General features: G+C 50.8%; 1 protein-coding gene across 1 annotated transcript in view; it reads right to left on the reverse strand.

The window, feature by feature from the left end:
• Positions 1-7,554: 7,554 nt before the first annotated feature.
• Positions 7,555-19,439, reverse strand: part of LOC138355662 (ice-structuring glycoprotein-like) — a 44,252-nt gene continuing 32,367 nt past the window's right edge. Inside the window, exon 3 of the mRNA XM_069310985.1 lies at positions 7,555-7,864. Within this exon, the coding sequence (XP_069167086.1) occupies positions 7,555-7,864 (310 nt within the window). The remainder of the gene's footprint in view (positions 7,865-19,439) is intronic.

Raw genomic sequence — 19,439 nt, forward strand, 5'->3', positions numbered from 1 at the left:
CGGCCGTCATGTGTGCTCTCGTTCAGCTTCTCCTGTTGAGACGCTAGAATCCGTTGCCCAGTACGTGGTTGCTGGAACACCTGTCTCTTTACGTCAGAAGCATAAACCTGGCTCCTCTCCTTCCTCCTCCCCGGCGGGTAAGAAGGTTTCGCTTTCTTCCTCGGCCCCTACTTCTGCCTCTCTCACTCCTTCCCCTCCCATTTCGGTGGTTGCGCCCCCTGTTCCTGCTATGGAGGTTTCTTTAGCCCCCGCTTCCCTCTCAGTTGCTGCCCTTGCTGAGGTACGCTCCCCTCTTTCTACTCCCCCTCTTCCTGCTGCTGTCCTTGACTGCTCCTCTCCGTTGTCTCCTCCTCTTCCTCCTCCTCCGGACTCCGCCCGCCCACCTCTGGTCTGTTCTCCGGGTTTCCTTCCCTCCGTCTTTGCTCAGTTTACCCATGCCGCCTAACCCTGACTTTGCTGACCCTGATCCCGACCCTGATATTCTTTAACGTGCTCTGTTGCTCTTTCGCCTTTGTTTCTTCCTTGTTCTCTGTTTTTGTCCTTTCTCGTCTCGTCGTTGTCCATTCTTCAATGGAACGTTCGAGGTTATTACGCTAATTTCCTCGAACTCCAACTTCTGATTTCGCGGTTTTCGGCCCTTTGTGTCTGTCTCCAGGAGCCAATGCTTGGTGCTCCTCCTGGTCGTTTTCGTGGCTATTCCTTTCTCTCCCCCCCCCCCCAGCCATTGCTGGGGCTTCTAATTCTTCTGCTCTCTTGATTCGGGCTGATGTTCCCTTTGTTCCTTTACTTTTTCCTTCGCCTCTCCATTGTTCTGCTGCTCGTATCTTTGTGGGGAAATGGTACACAGTTTGTTCCATTTATCTCCCCCCGAGTGTCCCGCTCTCTCTTCCTGATTTGAAACACCACCTAGACTCCTTGCCGGAGCCTGTGCTCCTGCTGGGTGAATTCAATTGTCGTCATTCTCTTTGGGGTGACGTTCTGACGAATACCCGGGGTCGCCTCCTTGAGCCGTTTCTCCTCTCTTCTTCCCTGTCTCTTCTGAATTCTGGTGAGCCCACCCACCCACTCGGACTCGCACACTTTCTTGTCTTGATCTTTCTCTCTGCTCTTCTTCTCTTTACTTAGATTTCACGTGGCAGGTTCTTGATGACCTCCATGAAAGTGATCATTTCCCCATCCTTGTTTCCTTTTTCTCTTTTCGCCCTTCCCTCTCTTTCCCTAGGTGGCAGTTTGCTAAGGCAGACTGGACCCTATTTACCCTCAGTGCTGCTCTCCCTGACCTCTCCCTTCTGCCTCTCTCTCGCGCTCTCCTCCTTTTTCATGACACTGTCTTCAACGCTGCCCTCCGCTCTATTCCTCGCTCTTCCTCTCGGGGTCCACGGAAGTGCGTTCCCTGGTGGAATGCGGACTGTGCTCGGGCTGTCCGCTGTAAGCGTGCAGCCTGGAAGAGGCACCGCCGTAGGCAGACGACAGATTCTTTTCTTTTCTTTCGGAAAGCGAGTGCGGTGGCCCGTAGGGCCATCCGTACGGCTGAACGTGAATGTTGGGCATCTTATGTCTCAACAATTACGTCCGAGACCCCTCTGGCCCAGATCTGGAAGCGTATCCGCAAGATAGCGGGTAAGTTCGTTCCCGATGTTTCACCGGTCCTTCACCTCCATGATACTCTTGTGGCGGACCCGTTGCAGGTCGCTTCCGAACTGGGTTCCCACTTTTCTTCTGTTAGCTCTGGTCTTCATCTTCCCCAATCTTTCCTTCTTCGTAAACCTGTCCTTGAGTCTCGTCCTTTAGATTTCTGCACTCATCTTCAGCTTCCCTATAATGATCCCTTCTCTCTCTCTGAACTTCGTTCTGCCCTGGCCCTCTGCGGTTCTACGGCGGCGGGCTCCGATGGTATTCATTATGAGATGCTTCGCCATCTCCCTCTGAGCACGTCTCAGTATTTACTGAGTCTGTATAATCGGATCTGGGAGTCGTCGTCAGTCCCTGAGGACTGGCTCGATGCCGTTGTCCTCCCTGTTCGCAAACCGGGGTCTCTGGGTACTTCCCCTAAGGACTTTCGCCCTATTGCTCTCACAAGTTGTGTCTGCAAACTCTTTGAACGTATGGTTAACGTTCGTCTGATGTGGTTCCTGGAACACCATCACCTCCTCTCCCCTTCTCAATTTGGTTTCCGCAAGTGCCGCAGCACGACAGATGTCCTGGTGAACTTGGAGGTCTATATTTGTACTGCTTTTGCTGCGAAGACCTCCGTTGTTGCCGTCCTTTTTGACCTAGAAAAGGCTTACGACACCACTTGGCGTTATCATATCCTATCTCAACTTCATTCTTTTGGCCTTCGTGGTCATCTCCCTCTCTTTCTCCGCAGCTTCCTCTCTCGTCGTTCCTTTCGGGTGCGCCTTGGTACCGCGCTCTCTGCCTCTTTTCAGCAATACGAAGGTGTGCCCCAGGGTAGTGTTCTGAGCACAACTCTTTTTCTTGTTGCCCTCAATGGTCTTCTTTCCTCTCTTCCTTCTGGTGTCTTCTCCGCTCTCTATGTCGATGATCTTACCCTTTGTTGTCAGGGTGATGATTCGCCTCTCCTTCAACGCCGGCTTCAACTTGCAATTGATGCCGTGTCGTCTTGGGCCACAGGTCATGGCTTCAAGTTCTCTACTTCTAAGACTTGTGCCATGACTTTTACGCGGAAACGGGTTGTTCTTCGTCCCTCTTTGTCACTTTATGGTCATCCCCTTGAATACAAAGATTCCGCGAAGCTTTTGGGGTTATTCCTTGACACTCGTTTGTCTTGGTCTCCCCATATCTCTTACCTCCGTGTTGAGTGCTCTAAGGCCCTTACCCTCCTTCGGGTCTTGTCCCATACTTCTTGGGGGGCAGATAGGCGCACTCTCCTTGCTTTACATTCCTCTCTCGTCCTGTCTAAGCTCGATTATGGTTGCCCTGCTTACTCGTCTGCTTCTCCTTCTACTCTTCGCCGCCTTGATGCTTTGCACCATACTGGGTTGCGCCTCAGTTCTGGTGCCTTTCGTTCGACTCCCATCCTTAGCTTATATGTTGACACTGGCTTCCTGTCTCTCCAGGACCGCCGTGATCGCTACTGTCTTCGCTATCTTGCGCGGTCCTTGCAACATCCTTCCTCTCGCCTCTGTCGTGCTTTAACTTTTACCCCTCCTGCGGTTCCTGTTCCTCTTCACCACCTCCCTCTTTCTGTCCGGTTATCTCGCCTACAGGATTCTCTCTCCGTTCGTATTTCTGATGTTTCTCCTCGTGTTGTTCCTTCTTTGCCCCCGTGGAGGGTCCCTCTTCCGCGGTTTTGTACTTCCTTGACCCGTATCACTAAAGCTTTTACCCCTCCTACGGTTCTAAAACGCCTTTTCCTCGAGCACTTTTCTTCTCACTCCCGCTCCGTTTCTGTCTTCACCGATGGGTCTAAGTCAGCGGACGGTGTTGGCTACTCTGTTGTTTTTCCTGATCGCACTTATATGTGTCGCTTGCCTCCGGAGACTAGCATCTTTACAGCGGAACTTTATGCTATTCTCTATGCTCTTCGTCTCCTGCTTTCTCGTTGTCAGTCTTCCTTTGTAGTTGTTGTTGACTCTCGTAGTGCCCTCATGGCTCTCGGGTCCTTTAATCCAGTTCATCCAGTAGTTGTCGAGATCCAGCATTGGCTGTTTCTCGTTCACAGTAAATTTAAGTCGGTTGAGTTTTGTTGGGTTCCCAGCCATATTGGTGTGTCTTTAAATGAGCGTGCGGATGCTGCCACTAAGAAAGCTGTCCGCTCTTGTCCCATCTCTCGTAAAGGCATTCCGTATTCCGACTTTTACCCGGTTATCCATTCCTCAGTCCTTATCCGTTGGCAGGCTTCTTGGTTGTCTGTTACTGGTAACAAGCTACGTACTCTTAAATGTTGTGTTTCCTCGTGGCCATCCTCCTTCCACCGTAACCGGCGGTGGGAAACAGCTCTGGCGAGGTTGCGTATTGGCCATACTCGCTTAACCCATGGTCACTTGATGGAGCGCCGCCCTGCTTCTTATTGTCCTAGTTGCATTGTCCCTCTTACGGTCGTGCATGTCCTTCTTGAATGTCCTGACTTCCAGGACGAGCGTGTGTCTTGCTTTCCGACCGCCCCTCGCGGTCGCCTGTCCCTCAATAGAATTCTTGGCGACTTGGATACTTTTGATATCGTTCGCCTTATGCGTTTTTGTTCTTGTATTGGTATCCTTGGTGATATTTAGCGCCCTCTGATTATTTTGCGTATTTGATGGTGCTACATTGCCTTCCCGGTTTGGTGCCTTCTTTTGATAATTACTTACTTACTTGTTACGGCCCACCGGGTGATTGTCAAGTTCGTGGGGGAGGAGGAGTATCGGGACTTCCTCCGTCGGAACGAAGGGCGTTCATTGCAATTGTCGGATGGCGCCGGCTCCGTTACGATCTCGGACCGAAGTGGTGCCCTGACATATGTCAGTGTGCACGGTGCGCCCCTGGAGTTCCCTGAAGACCTTCTCCGGCGCTTTTACGGGAGGTATGGTGTAGTCATCAGTGTGCGGGTGAACAAGCTGTCCTCGGGGAAGTATGCTGGGAAGCAGACGAACGTCCGTACATTGGGTATGCGCCTGCGGTCGGATATCCCATCTTCTGTCCGGCTGCTGGGCTACTACGTTCGGGTGTATTATGCCCGGCAGCCCCGTACTTGTTTCCGGTGTGGCCAGTTGGGGCATCAGGCTGCCGGGTGCTCTGAGACCCCTGCTGCACCCTTTAACTTATTTCGGGAGGAGGATTTCCCGCCGCTCCCTCAGGGCGTGGATTTCGGGGATGAAGTGGAGCAGGTCCCAGTCGCTGCAGATGCGGCCCCCCTGCGTCACCCGACTTGCCCCCGGTGCTTGTTGTCCCTCAGCCGAGTGCGTCTGCGTCTTCCTCGACTCCTGCTGATGCGCCTGGTCCTGCACCCTCGCCAGGTGTTCCGGCTGTGCTGGGTGTTGGGGGGGCTGCGGAGCATCCTGTTGTGTGTGGCCCGGTTCCCCATGTGGTTGAGGCTGCTGCAGTACTGCGACGGGCGTTGGTTCGCCCGGTTCGTGAGGGCCGTGGTTCTGGGTCCGCCTCCGGCTGTGAGGATGTGCGGCCAGTGCCCAAGCGTTCTAGGCACTCTTCTACTGCTTGGGCTGATATGGAGGACTACGACGCGGGTGGAGCTTCGGGAAATGGTGTGGCGATTCCGGGTGCTTCGTGCTCTACGACGCTGGTGGTGGCTGATGTCCATGTGTCTGCTGTTGACGATGGTTGTGCGTCTAATTTACCTCCTGTTCTTTCTCCTGCAGAAGGTTCTACGCAGTGGGAGGTGGTTGCTCCTACAGGCGTGGATGGTGTGGGTCCTGATGCGAGCCGAGGCATCAAGCTGGTGCTGAAAAAGGATGCCAAGCGTGGGGGGTCCCAGCAGGTACAACGTTCGGTGGTTGACGAGGGGCCCTGTGAGGCAGCTGAGGAGGCTCCCAATGTGCTGCCCATTGCCCGGCCTCATGGGAAGGTGCCTCTCCCTCTCATCTTGGCCTCCGGAGTGGCGAATGATGCTGACCATCCATTGAGTTTTGAAATTGTTGACCGTGTGCGTCCCGATCCGTGGTGCCCTTCTACCATCTGGATTCGTCGGGCTCAGTGTTTTATTGTAGGTGTGCCAGAGTTAATGCCTGATCCTCGTACGCTCAATAGTGACCATGTTTCGGAGGACATTGTTACTTTGGGAGGCGTATTGTATTCGCTTCCCGGCGGAAGAGTGGCCGGACAAGTATGAGATCTTTTCGAAGTCTGTGTGCTTGCTGTGTGTTTGGTGTGGTGGTGTGATGTTTTGTTGTATTTTTCTTTTGTTTTTGTTGTCGGCCCTTCAGGCCGGTGTTTAGTGACTTTGAATGGATGTGTATTGATTTGTTTGTTTCTTGATGTACTTTGTTGTTGCATTCTTGGTCCTTCAGGCTAGTTGTTGTGTTTGTGCCTGTTTTGTTTTCAGGTGTGCGTGTTTATTGTTATTGTTTATTTTGGCGTCACCTTTTGTTTACGGGGCGGATGGCTTGGTGTGTGTTTTTTTATTAATGTATTGATTTTATGTTGCTTTACCTGTTGTACGTGTTTGTTCTTTGTTTTGTTTGGACAGTATTGTGTTTGCACTGTTTTGTTTCCTGCTATGCCTCTTGATGTATGTTTTGTTTTTCTGGAGGTGTTGTTTTGTGATGTTACTGTGGTTGCTGGATTGCCATTGTATTCTGTTTTGTGCTTTGATGTATGCTGTATTTTTCATGTTTTTCTTGTGTATGTGTTTTGTTGTGCTATGCTGTCGGCCCTTCTGGCCGGTGGTCTATTGTTTTCCTTTATGTATTCTGTATTTTTATTGTATTTAATTTGAATGCTCTGCATGTAAAAATAAAAAAAAAAAACTCGCTATGAAAGTTATCATTTCTATTCTCATACCGTTCACATGTCATACTCGCCATGAAAGTTATCACTTCTGCCTGTAAGAGGATTGCCTCGTTGGACGCCAGGAGGGTGAGGACGTGCTCGTCTGCCCTACCAGTTGCTAGCTGGTGTTGCGTGTGGGAGGATGCAGTTTGGAGAGTCGTCGCCATGGGCCCCCCACCCTTTCCCCAGTTATTCGTGCCCAGTCTGTAGGCCTCGAGTTTTCTGATGGAGCTGGCTATCCTGAGGTGGGGTTAGTGCTGTTTGTCGCGCTGTGGGTCCCTGTGGAGGATGTTTATGGAATTGAGCTGGTGAATGCTCGTAACAGTGGAGCTAACAACAGTGGAGGTGAATCGGGCGTTTTTACGTCGTTACGAGTGGCGGACCTTGCCCCTACCGGAAGGTGCAGGCACTGTGACTGTCTCCGATCGAAGTGGTGCCATCACGTATGTTAGCATGCATGGGGCGCCCCTAGAATTCCCGGAGGGGATGCTGAGGCGTTATTTCAGCCAGTTTGGAGCGGTCCTAAGTGTGCGGTTGCACCTGCTCTCCTCGGATCCACTTAAGGGTGTGTGGTCTAACATTCGCACCCTGCGTATGAGGCTGCAGGTGGACATTCCGTCTCAGTTGAAGCTTCTGGGTTGTTACATTAGGGTGTATTATGCCCACCAGCCCCGTAAGTGTTACCGTTGTGGCCTCTTGGGCCATCAGGCTGCTGGGTGCTCTGCACCTGCCGTCAACCTCTTCCGTAAGGAGGACTTCCTGCCACTCCCTGTGGAGGAGGATTCGGTGGCTGTGGATGTGGACGACTCTTTGGCTGCTGCCGTGCCCCATGTGTCGCCTGATGCGCCTCCTGTTGTTGTCGCCCCTCCTCAGGAGGTTGTGTCGCCGTCGGGTATTCGTGCTGTCCCAGATGCTTCCGTGATTCTTCCGGCTCCCATCTGCAAGGCTCCCCCGTCTTCCTGTTCTTCATCTGTGGTGCCTGTCACTTCGCCCTCGCCGTGTGCCCAGGCTGTGCTGGGTGCTGGGGTTTGCTGTGGGGCTTCCTACTGTGCTCGCTCTGGTTTCCCGTGTGGTTGAGGATGCTGCCGTCCTGCGGAGAGCGTCGGTTCACCCGGCTTGTGTTGCCCGGGTCTCTGGGTCGACATCCAGCTCTGATGATATGCGGCCGGTGCCCAAGCATTCCTGGCGATCTTCTTCTGCTTGGGCTGATGTGGGAGACTTCGACGATGATGGGTCTTCCAGTGACGGCGGTGTGGTTTCGGTTGCGTGGCATTCTTCAGTGGTGGCAGAGGTCCATGTGCCTGCGGCTGCCAGTGTCGGTGTTTCGGACTTCCCTTCTGGTACGGTGCTTGTGGAGGTTGCTTCTGGTGGATCGCCCGCGTCGGATGGTTCTGGTTCTGCGTGGGGGTGGTTCCTCCTGCTGGTGAACGTGGTGGACTGGTGGTGGTGTTAAAAAAGGCTTCCTGCTCTGAGGGTTTCGTACCCACAGCTTCGTACCCTGTTTCATCGGCGGTAGTTTTGCCGCTTCTCGCGTCACCGGCAATCTCTTTTGCATCTCCTGCGGTGTCGAGTGTGGTGTTGCCATATCGGTGGCCTTCGTCTTCTTCACTTGTGCATCCGTCGGCGGGGCCGTGTTGGTGGCCTACATCCGCTTCTTCCGTGTCTTCTGCTTCCAGGGAAGGGGTGGTTCACTCTACCTTACCTCGTTATGCGACTACTGCCGCCCAGCTCCAGGAGCTGCTGCTTCTGCCTAATTTGGCGATTCCTGAGTATATGAACTCCCCTGAAGCAGGGGGTTCGTTGTCCTACCGACAGGGAGTATTTAATATGGGAGGCCTATAAGCAGAAATATCCTCTGCATAAGTTACCTGAGAAATATTCGCCTCCCATTGAGGTGTTTCCTCCTTTCAAGTGATTTTTTTTGTGTGCGCTTTGTGTTGCATGGATGTGGGGTGCGGTTGCGTGTGTGTGCGTGCGCGTGTGTGAGTGTGGGTGGACCGGGTTTGTTTTCCCAGTTCTTGCGTGTTCCGTGCTTGTTGTGTAGTAGTTGCTGCCCTTCGGGCTGCTTGTGTGGCCCTGCTTGTTTTTGTTCCAATTGTCATGTATTGCCGCTGTTATTTTCCTTTTGTTTCAGTGTTCATTTTTGTGTTTTATTTATTTTTATTGTAGTTATGTATTTGTGTCTCTGTGTGGTTTCTGGGGCCAGTAGGCCTGTTTTGTGTTGTTTCAATAGCTGGGTTGTTGGGTGCGGGTTTGGGTACTTTGTAATTGTACTGATGTGCTTACTGTTGTTTTTGCTGTCGGCTTGCAGGCCAGTGTTTATGTATTTGTTAATTTGTACTTTTGTGACTTTGTATTTTGTGATTTTGTGCTCTGTTTGTCTGTTGTACTTGTATGCATGCTTGCCTGTAAACTTAAAATGAAAGACATGTATTGTACTGTTCGTTTTGTACTATCTTGCATTATGTTTGATTTTTGTTGTCGGCCCTTCAGGCCGGTATTTTATGTGATTTTGTACATGTGCTTTGTGTTCTGATTTGGTTTGTTCCTCGGTTTATTGTATTCATATGCATGCTTGCATGTCTAGCAAGTGTTACCCTCATGTTTTGTCTAGCTAATGTTACTCTCGTGTTTTGTACTGTTGTTATATCTGTACTGGTTGCATTGTTTTTGTGTTTCTTGTTGATTTTTGTTGTCGGCCTTTCAGGCCGGTATTTCATGTATTTGTAATTTTGTACCCCCTCCCCGCTCAGCTCGTTGTCGCCGTGTGGGGGCTTCGTGGGCGGCTGCCGAAGTGTGATGCTCCTTCGGACAGTCCTCTGTCCTTTTCTAGCCTTGTGCTCCTGCTGCCGTCCTCTCCAATTCTGCTGGGCACCTTTTCCTTTTCCTTCTGTTTCGTTTTTCTCCCCCCTCTTCTCCTATCTGCTTGCCGTTTCCTGCCGACCTTTTGCTCGTTCTGGTTCTTCCATGGACTTCTTCTATTTTGACGCCCGGGTGCTTGAGGAGGCATACTCATGCACCCGTAGAACTGCAGTACCCGACGTCGAGAGCGAGGGGAACCTTTTATTGTCAATCCCCACTTCGTCACTGAACCCGATCTCGACGGACTGTCGGTTTCTTAAGGTGGCGTTTGTGGGGCGTATACTCACGACGCACCCCTAGGAGGCCCCGACAAGATCGGCGATAGCTTCTTGTTGGGTGTCCTGCCTCTAATTGTGGCTCCATGGTGGGTGTGGGGGCACATTCGTGAGTGAATTTTTCTTTTCGTCACGATGAAAACCCCTGTTTCGGCTGCTTCTAGCTTCCCTTCTCAGGCTCGTGGGGTGGGCGACCAAGCCCCCGAGTCGGTCCGTATTGGAAGACCGGGCTCAGTAGCCTCCGCTGCATTGGGCCCCGACCTTGCTCCTCCTTTGGCCTCTCTGACTCCTTCCCCTGGCTCCCTTCCCTCCTCTGTGGTTGGGTCGAGCCCCAAGCCCCCAGTGGTGACTACCTCGTCCCCTGGCGCGGCTCCTTCTCTAGTTGTAACTACTGCGCCTTTTAACCCCTCTCTCTCTGGGGGTTCTCACCGCCGTCCTCGTCACGGCCGCCCTCGCTCGATTCCTTCCAGTTCTGCTACCTATCAAGCCTTGTTTGGTCCCGCTTCGTGGGCCAAATATTTTGATCTCCTCCCTCTTGATTCTGCGCCTCCTGACGATTTCTCCCTTCATCGACATCTCATTGATTCCGTGGATGCCTCCATTACTTTCAACCCCACTCGTCTCGGTACACGTGTCGTTGCTGCTCCTTCTCAGGATGCTGCTTCCCGCTTGGCTGCCTTGTCCTGCCTTGGCGAGACCCCCGTTCGGGTCTCGAAAAACGCTCAGTTGAATGCCAGTGTTGGCACTATTTTGCTCCCGCCCCATGTTGCAACCGGTGTTCGGGACCTGCGCGACTGCCACGACGATATTCGACATATCCTCGCTGCCCAGGGCCATTCTATTCTCCAGGTGGACACGTTTACTCGTCCCCCTCGTGGTAGTCGCCGTCAACCCCTCCGGGTTGTGAAGATTACCTTTGATGGTAGGACCCTTCCACCCTCTGTCATTCTTGCTGGTGCCAGGTGCTCTGTCCAGGAGTACATTCCTTCTCCTCGGCTCTGCAACAAGTGCTGGAGGTTTGGGCATGGTGCCCTCCGCTGCTCCGGGACTGTCTCTCTCTGTCCTTTGTGTGGTGGCGAAGGTCACTCTAAGTCGGAGTGCACTTCTCCCCAGGCTCGTTGCCTCAACTGCGGTGAGGCCCATCCTACCTTCTCCCGTGCGTGTGTCCATTACAAGCTTGAGGCAGCCGTCCTCAACCTGAAGCACCGGGAGCGTTTATCTTTTCCTGAGGCGAGGCGCCAGGTTCGCCGGCTCCCGCCTTATGCTAATATCTCTTATGCTCGCGTGTTGCGCTCTTCCTCTCCTCGTCCTTCCCGCCTTCCTCAGACTCACAACCGTTTCCGGGCCTTGGACCCTGATGCGCCCACTGCCCCCTCCTCTGTTCCTTCGGGTTCTCTCCCGAAGGATCCTCCTCCTGGTCCTCTGTCTGGGGTTCCCCTTCCTTCTACCCGGTCTGTCGTGTCTTCTGTGTCTTCTTCCTCGTCCCCCTCCGGTCCTCCTTCCCATCCTCTTCCTCCATCTATCAGCTCTCCCCACCGCCTGTCGGTGCGGGCAGATGTCCATCGCTCTCCTACCGGCCGTCGTGTGTGCTCTCGTTCGGCTTCTCCGGTTGAGACACTGGAATCCGTTGCCCGGTACGTAGTTGCTGGGACACCGGTCTCTTTAAGTCAGAAGCGTAAGCCTGGCTCCTCTCCTTCCTCTTCCCCGGCGGGTAAGAAGGCTTCGCTTTCTTCCTCAGCTCCTCCTTCTGGCTCTGTTGCTCCTTCCCCTCCCGTTTCAGTGCTTGCGCCCCCTGTTCCTGCTATGGAGGTTTCTTTGGACCCTGCTTCCCTTTCGGTTACTGCTCTTGCTGGGGTGCGCTCCCCTCTTTCTACTCCCCCTCTTCCTGCTGCTGTCCTTGACTGCTCCTCTCCGTTGTCTCCTCCTCCTCCTCCTCCGGACCCTGCCCGCCCACCTCTGATCTGTTCTCCCGTTTCCTTCCCTCCGTCTTTGCTCAGTTTACCCATGCCCCCTAACCCTGACTTTGCTGACCCTGATCCCGACCCTGATATTCTTTAACGTGCTCTGTTGGTCTTTCGCCTTTGTTTCTTCCTTGTTCTCTGTTTTTGTCCTTTCTCTTCTCGTCGTTGTCCATTCTTCAATGGAACGTTCGAGGTTATTACGCCAATTTCCTCGAACTCCAACTTCTGGTTTCGCGGTTTTCGCCCCTTTGTGTCTGTCTCCAGGAGCCAATGCTTGGTGCTCGTCCTGGTCGTTTTCGTGGCTATTCCTTTCTCTCCCCCCCCCCAGCCATTGCTGGGGCTTCTAATTCTTCTGCTCTCTTGATTCGGGCTGATGTTCCCTTTGTTCCTTTACTTTTTCCTTCGCCTCTCCATTGTTCTGCTGCTCGTATCTTTGTGGGGAAATGGTACACAGTTTGTTCCATTTATCTCCCCCCGAGTGTCCCGCTCTCTCTTCCTGATTTGAAACACCTCCTAGACTCCTTGTCGGAGCCTGTGCTCCTGCTGGGTGACTTCAATTGTCGTCATTCTCTTTGGGGTGACGTTCTGACGAATACCCGGGGTCGCCTCCTTGAGCCGTTTCTCCTCTCTTCTTCCCTGTCTCTTCTGAATTCTGGTGAGCCCACTCATTTGGACTCTCGAACTCGCACCCTTTCTTGTCTTGATCTTTCTCTCTGCTCTTCTTCTCTTTACTTAGATTTCACGTGGCAGGTTCTTGATGACCTCCATGGAAGTGATCATTTCCCCATCCTTGTTTCCTTTTTCTCTTTTCGCCCTTCCCTCTCTTTCCCTAGGTGGCAGTTTGCTAAGGCGGACTGGACCCTATTTTCCCTCAGTGCTACTCTCTCTGACCTCTCCCTTCTGCCCCTCTCTCGCGCTCTCCTCCTTTTTCATGACACTGTCTTCGACGCTGCCCTCCGCTCTATCCCTCGCTCTTCCTCTCGGGGTCCACGGAAGTGCGTTCCCTGGTGGAATGCGGACTGTGCTCGGGCTGTCCGCTGTAAGCGTGCAGCCTGGAAGAAGCACCGCCGTAGGCAGACGACCGATTCTTTTCTTTTCTTTCGGAAAGCGAGTGCGGTGGCCCGTAGGGCCATCCGTACGGCTAAACGTGAATGTTGGGCATCTTACGTCTCAACAATTACGTCCGAAACCCCTCTGGCCCAGATCTGGAAGCGTATCCGCAAGATAGCGGGTAAGTTCGTTCCCGATGTTTCACCGGTCCTTCACCTCCATGATACTCTTGTGGCGGACCCGTTGCAGGTCGCTTCCGAACTGGGTTCCCACTTTTCTTCTGTTAGCTCTGGTCTTCATCTTCCCCAATCTTTCCTTCTTCGTAAACCTGTCCTTGAGTCTCGTCCTTTAGATTTCTGCACTCATCTTCAGCTTCCCTATAATGATCCCTTCTCTCTCTCTGAACTTCGTTCTGCCCTGGCCCTCTGCGGTTCTACGGCGGCGGGCTCCGGTGGTATTCATTATGAAATGCTTCGCCATCTCCCTCCGAGCACGTCTCAGTATTTACTGAGTCTGTATAATCGGATCTGGGAGTCGTCGTCAGTCCCTGAGGACTGGCTCGATGCCGTTGTCCTCCCTGTTCGCAAACCGGGGTCTCTGGGTACTTCCCCTAAGGACTTTCGCCCTATTGCTCTCACAAGTTGTGTCTGCAAACTCTTTGAACGTATGGTTAACGTTCGTCTGATGTGGTTCCTGGAACACCATCACCTCCTCTCCCCTTCTCAATTTGGTTTCCGCAAGTGCCGCAGCACGACAGATGTCCTGGTGAACTTGGAGGTCTATATTCGTACTGCTTTTGCTGCGAAGACCTCCGTTGTTGCCGTCCTTTTTGACCTAGAAAAGGCTTACGACACCACTTGGCGTTATCATATCCTATCTCAACTTCATTCTTTTGGCCTTCGTGGTCATCTCCCTCTCTTTCTCCGCAGCTTCCTCTCTCGTCGTTCCTTTCGGGTGCGCCTTGGTACCGCTCTCTCTCCCTCTTTTCAGCAATACGAAGGTGTGCCCCAGGGTAGTGTTCTGAGCACTACTCTTTTTCTGGTTGCCCTCAATGGTCTTCGTTCCTCTCTTCCTTCTGGTGTATTCTCCGCTCTCTATGTCGATGATCTTACCCTTTGTTGTCAGGGTGATGATTCGCCTTTCCTTCAACGCCGGCTTCAACTTGCCATTGATGCCGTGTCGTCTTGGGCCACAGGTCATGGCTTCAAGTTCTCTACTTCTAAGACTTGTGCCATGACTTTTACGCGGAAACGGGTTGTTCTTCGTCCCTCTTTGTCACTTTATGGTCATCCCCTTGAATACAAAGATTCCGCGAAGCTTTTGGGGTTATTCCTTGACACTCGTTTGTCTTGGTCTCCCCATATCTCTTACCTCCGTGTTGAGTGCTCTAAGGCCCTTACCCTCCTTCGGGTCTTGTCCCATACTTCTTGGGGGGCAGATAGGCGCACTCTCCTTGCTTTACATTCCTCTCTCGTCCTGTCTAAGCTCGATTATGGTTGCCCTGCTTACTCGTCTGCTTCTCCTTCTACTCTTCGCCGTCTTGATGCTTTGCACCATACTGGGTTGCGTCTCAGTTCTGGTGCCTTTCGTTCGACTCCCATCCTTAGCTTGTATGTTGACACTGGCTTCCTGTCTCTCCAGGACCGCCGTGATCGCTACTGTCTTCGCTATCTTGCGCGGTCCTTGCAACATCCTTCCTCTCGCCTCTGTCGTGCTTTAACTTTTACCCCTCCTGCGGTTCCTGTTCCTCTTCACCACCCTCTTTCTGTCCGGTTATCTCGCCTACAGGATTCTCTTTCCGTTCGTATTTCTGATGTTTCTCCTCGTGTTGTTCCTTCTTTGCCCCCGTGGAGGGTCCCTCTTCCGCGGTTTTGTACATCCTTGACCTGTATCACTAAAGCTTTTACCCCTCCTACGGTTCTAAAACGCCTTTTCCTCGAGCACTTTTCTTCTCACTCCCGCTCCGTTTCTGTCTTCACCGATGGGTCTAAGTTAGCGGACGGTGTTGGCTACTCTGTTGTTTTTCCTGATCGCACTTATATGTGTCGCTTGCCTCCAGAGACTAGCATCTTTACAGCGGAACTTTATGCTATTCTCTATGCTCTTCGTCTCCTGCTTTCTCGTTGTCAGTCTTCCTTTGTGGTTGTTGTTGACTCTCGTAGTGCCCTCATGGCTCTCGGGTCCTTTAATCCGGTTCATCCAGTAGTTGTCGAGATCCAGCATTGGCCGTTTCTCGTTCACAGTAAATTTAAGTCGGTTGAGTTTGTTGGGTTCCCAGCCATATTGGTGTGTCTTTAAATGAGCGTGCGGATGCTGCTGCCAAGGAAGCTGTCCGCTCTTGTCCCATCTCTCGCAAGGGCATTCCGTATTCCGACTTTTACCCGGTTATCCATTCCTCAGTCCTTTCCCGTTGGCAGGCTTCTTGGTTGTCTGTTACTGGTAACAAGCTCCGTACTCTTAAATGTTGTGTTTCCTCGTGGCCGTCCTCCTTCCACCGTAACCGGCGGTGGGAAACGGCTCTGGCGAGGTTGCGTATTGGCCATACTCGCTTAAGCCATGGTCACTTGATGGAGCGCCGCCCTGGTCCTTATTGTCCTGGTTGCATTGTCCCTCTTACGGTCGTGCATGTCCTTCTTGAATGTCCTGACTTCCAGGACGAGCGTGTGTCTTGCTTTACGACCGCCCCTCGCGGTCACCTGTCCCTCGATAGAATTCTTGGTGACTCGGATACTTTTGATATCGTTCGCCTTATGCGTTTTTGTTCTCGTATTGGCATCCTTGGTGATATTTAGCGCCCTCTGATTATTTTGCGTACTTGATGGTGCTACATAGCCTTCCCGGTTTGGTGCCTTCTTTTGATAATTACTTACTTACTTACTTGCAGGATATTGCCTCCCAGATGGTACATTGTATTCAGCCTTCTGTTCCCTTCGCCTAATTTCATTACTTTACACTTTCCTGCATTGAACTTTAGTAGCCTTTTTCAAGACCAATCCACTAGTTTGTCCAGGTCGTCCTATAGTCTCTGTATCTTCATCTGTGTTGATTCTACTCATAATTTTTGCATCATCAGCAAACATTGAGAGGAATTAGTCTATACCCTCTGGAAGGTCTTTTACATATGTTAGAAAGAGGATGAGTCCAAGTACAGAGCCCTGTGAAACCCCGCTGGTGACATCTCGCCACTCTGAAGTCTCCCCCCCTCTCAGTTACTCGCTGTTTCGTGTTGCTTAGATACTCCCTTATCCACTGGAGCTCCTTACCTTTTACTCCTGCCTGTTGCTCCAACTTTTATAACAGCTTTGTGTAAGGCACTGTGTCAAAGGCTTTCTGACAGTCCAAGAAAATGCAGTATGCCCACCCTTCTCTTTCTTGCCTTGGAAAGACAACACAAGCAATTTGTGTTGCTTGGTCATAGAATTCTATCAGACCTGTGAGGCACGATTTACCATCTCTGAACCCATGCTCGTGTTGTGTTACAAAGCTATTTCCCTCCAGATGCTCTAGGAGCCTTTTCCTCACAATCCTCTCCACCACCTTGAATCATATACAAGTTAGGGAAACTGGCCTGTAGTTCAGTGCCTCTTGCCTGTCACCCATTTTGTATATTGGGACTACATTAGCGGTCTTCCAGCTTTACGGTAGGTCTTCCGTTTCCAGTGACCTGTAATACACCATAGAGAGTAGCGCACTTAGTGCCTTTGCATCATCTTTCAGTATCCAAGGTGAGATTCTGTCAGGCCCAACAGCATTTATCACATTCAACTCCAACAGGTTTCTTTTGACCTCCTCACTGGTGAGGTCAAATTCCAGCAAGGTTGCTTGGCTTGCCACCTCATTTAGTGCAGGGACCTCTCCTCGTTCTATTGTGAAGATCTCCTGGAATTTTATGTTGAGTTCTTCACACTTCTTTGTTGTTCTCTGTGTATCTGTTCTCCCATTTTCTCTGTTTCATCACTTGTTCCTTCACTGCTGTTTTCCTCCTGATGTTACTGTGGAGCAGTTTTGGTTGGGTCTTAGCTTTACTCGTGATTTCATTTTCATACAGTCTCTATGCTTCTCTCCTTACTCTGAGGTACTCATTTCTAGCCCTTTGGTATCTCTCCCAGCTCTCTGGTGTTCTGTTGTTCCTGTAATTTCTCCATGTTCTTTTATTCAATTGCTTTAATGCCGCACATTCCTCATTGAATCATGGATTCTGTTGCTTTTCAATTTCTCTTTTTGGGCTGGGATTAACTGGTCTGCAGCTTTCTGACACTTCTGGGTGACATAGTTGCATTGCGGTGTCTTCCGAGCGTGTGGTTGTAGAAGTTCACACGGACGGGTGTCCTATCGTGTGTGGTCCGGTTCCCCCAGACGTCGAAGCTGCGGTGATACGGAATCGTGCGTTGCATGGTACTGCGCGCCCGTCTGGGGATTCTGTTGCGTTTTCACCTGGGGGAGCCCGACAGTACTGATGACTTGCAGTTTGTGTCTAAGGGATCATGGCAGACTACGAGTTTTTCTCTGCCTCGTGATGTGGGCCTGGATCAACGTGAGCAATTATGGGGACTCTGAAAGTTCTTCTGTGGATGACAATGGTGGTGTGCAGGTGGCTCTTGTGTTACCCGGCTCGTGGAGAGGCGGTGTTGGTTGCTGGTGCTCCTGTCGTGGGGGAGTGGACTGATGATGGGGCCTGTGAGATTTTTTTCTACGCCTACCTCCCTTAGGAGGTGGACTACAAGTTTAAAGTCTGCTCACGGCAGTTAAGCACGAGTCCAATAGAAAAAGGAAAAGCAGGAGCAAACCGCCAGGCCTCCACCACCAGGGGTGAAAACCTGTCCACAATAGGCCGCTGGCTCCTAGTTAAACAGGACGTTAAAACTAATAAAGGGTAACCGACGGGTTCTCACAATCAAATATTTATATTTGATGTGGCGCTATGAATTGGAATTCAAATTTCCAAGAACAGCCGTCGTATCAAGATCACATCAACATTTAATAATATGCAGAAATATGGTGGAATAATATGGTTGAAGGGTTGACATCAAAGACCGTTTTCTATAACATAACAATTTATTAATAACAAGAGACTAACTACTACATTACCGAGTTTACGTTATGTTAATGTCCATCCAGTGGCACGATAACAAACAGCTAAATAGCAACCCTTGCTGTGAGGCTGCATACTGAACTAACCTGAACACAGGTGTGCCCACTGATGACGCAATATTGCAAATCAAAGAAAAATATCACAGACTAAGTTACACCACAGCGAATGGTTACGTTATTGTACATCAAGTGGCATTTGCAACACAGCTATTCAATAGCCCCTCGAGAAGTGACAGCAGGCTCCATCTTGCTGACACTTCGGGCTGACAACATGAACTAACTGAACAAATGAAGGATATCCACTGAAGACACAAGCATGCAATCAATAGTGTCTCGGTTTCCCTGACAACTACTATAATCACAAACTTAGGGGTCCTCCCGCCCCCCAGGAGAGACTCGCGTAACTAGGCGGGTAGTCCAACAGTGACCCCCCCTATCACAACCCAGTGTGAACACTCTTTGCAACTCCCTACAAGAAGTTGCACTGTTGTAAACAGTAACAAAGACAGGCAAGGCGGGATTCTGGGACACAGCTCCACAAATCCCTAGATGACTCTACTCTCGTCACCAGACGACAACCAAAAGAAATTGCCTTAAGTGATTAATTACGTTAATTGACTGATCGCAGCAGTCAGCAACAAAGTACTACGGTAATCACAAACAATTGTCTCACACTAGACAGCATCATGATGATACTCTACGTTAATCATTAACACTTGTCTCTCTTGTTAACAATAACTCACTTTTATTACATCACACTTGACTCCTTGCAAGTATTCAGTGAGTAATTCTCAGTTAAGGTCAAACGGACCACTAATTACATCCCCATTGAGTTATTTTAACTAAGCCTACCCTAACTTGGTAGCTTCTCAACAGTCTGTGTCAAAAATTTACTAGTGAGTGTTAATTACCCTAATTAATTCTGAGCAATTAATTAACTCTCACCAGGACCGATAATTAATCATCCATAAATACGTCTCACTCCGCACTGCCTAAGCAGGTCTCATCAAATACTGTGAATTCACGGGAAAGGAGTTAATTACCCCTAATTAACAAGATGTGCTACTAATCCACTGTCCTCAGACAGGATATGATTAATACAACGATTTATGCTAGCTCCATGACCTTGCTTTACCGAGTCATCGGAGCTCTCCAATGTTAATTACTCCACTAATTAACCTGAGCCACTAATTGCTATACCCCAGAGAGATAATTAGTCTCGAGCAAATTACGTTAACACAAATACTGACAGACTCTGACAGATCCTCTCCCACTACGTGAATTCATGATGAGAAGGATAATTACATAATTAGCTAGAGTGGTCAATTAGTTGTCACACGGACAATTAATTGCTCCCGAGACGTATCTCACTCAAGCTCAACACTGTTCTCTCTTAACAGCCCTCACTCACTCCACAATACTAAGTGTGCACCCCTTATCCAGTTAATTACCCCTTACTTAATTAACACACTGAATCCTTAAGTCCTCAACACAACTTAAAGAAACAGAGTAACCCCAGCGTTACATAGGTCACACTACAATGGCATGCAACATCATAAATGCACTGCCCACATATGGTTGCGGCTACTGCAACTCGCTGATTACTGTGCCCACACAATAATGACACACGGTTGTGCAACACACAAGAGTATACGAATATTACTGCCCCCCCCTCTTTTTCTTGCACCCGTTGCAAAGGACTACTGTGAACACACACTTACCTCAGCAAGGCAATTAACCCATCAATTGCCTG

The sequence above is a fragment of the Procambarus clarkii genome, chromosome 68, assembly GCF_040958095.1.
Source record: "Procambarus clarkii isolate CNS0578487 chromosome 68, FALCON_Pclarkii_2.0, whole genome shotgun sequence".
NCBI lineage: Eukaryota > Metazoa > Arthropoda > Malacostraca > Decapoda > Cambaridae > Procambarus > Procambarus clarkii.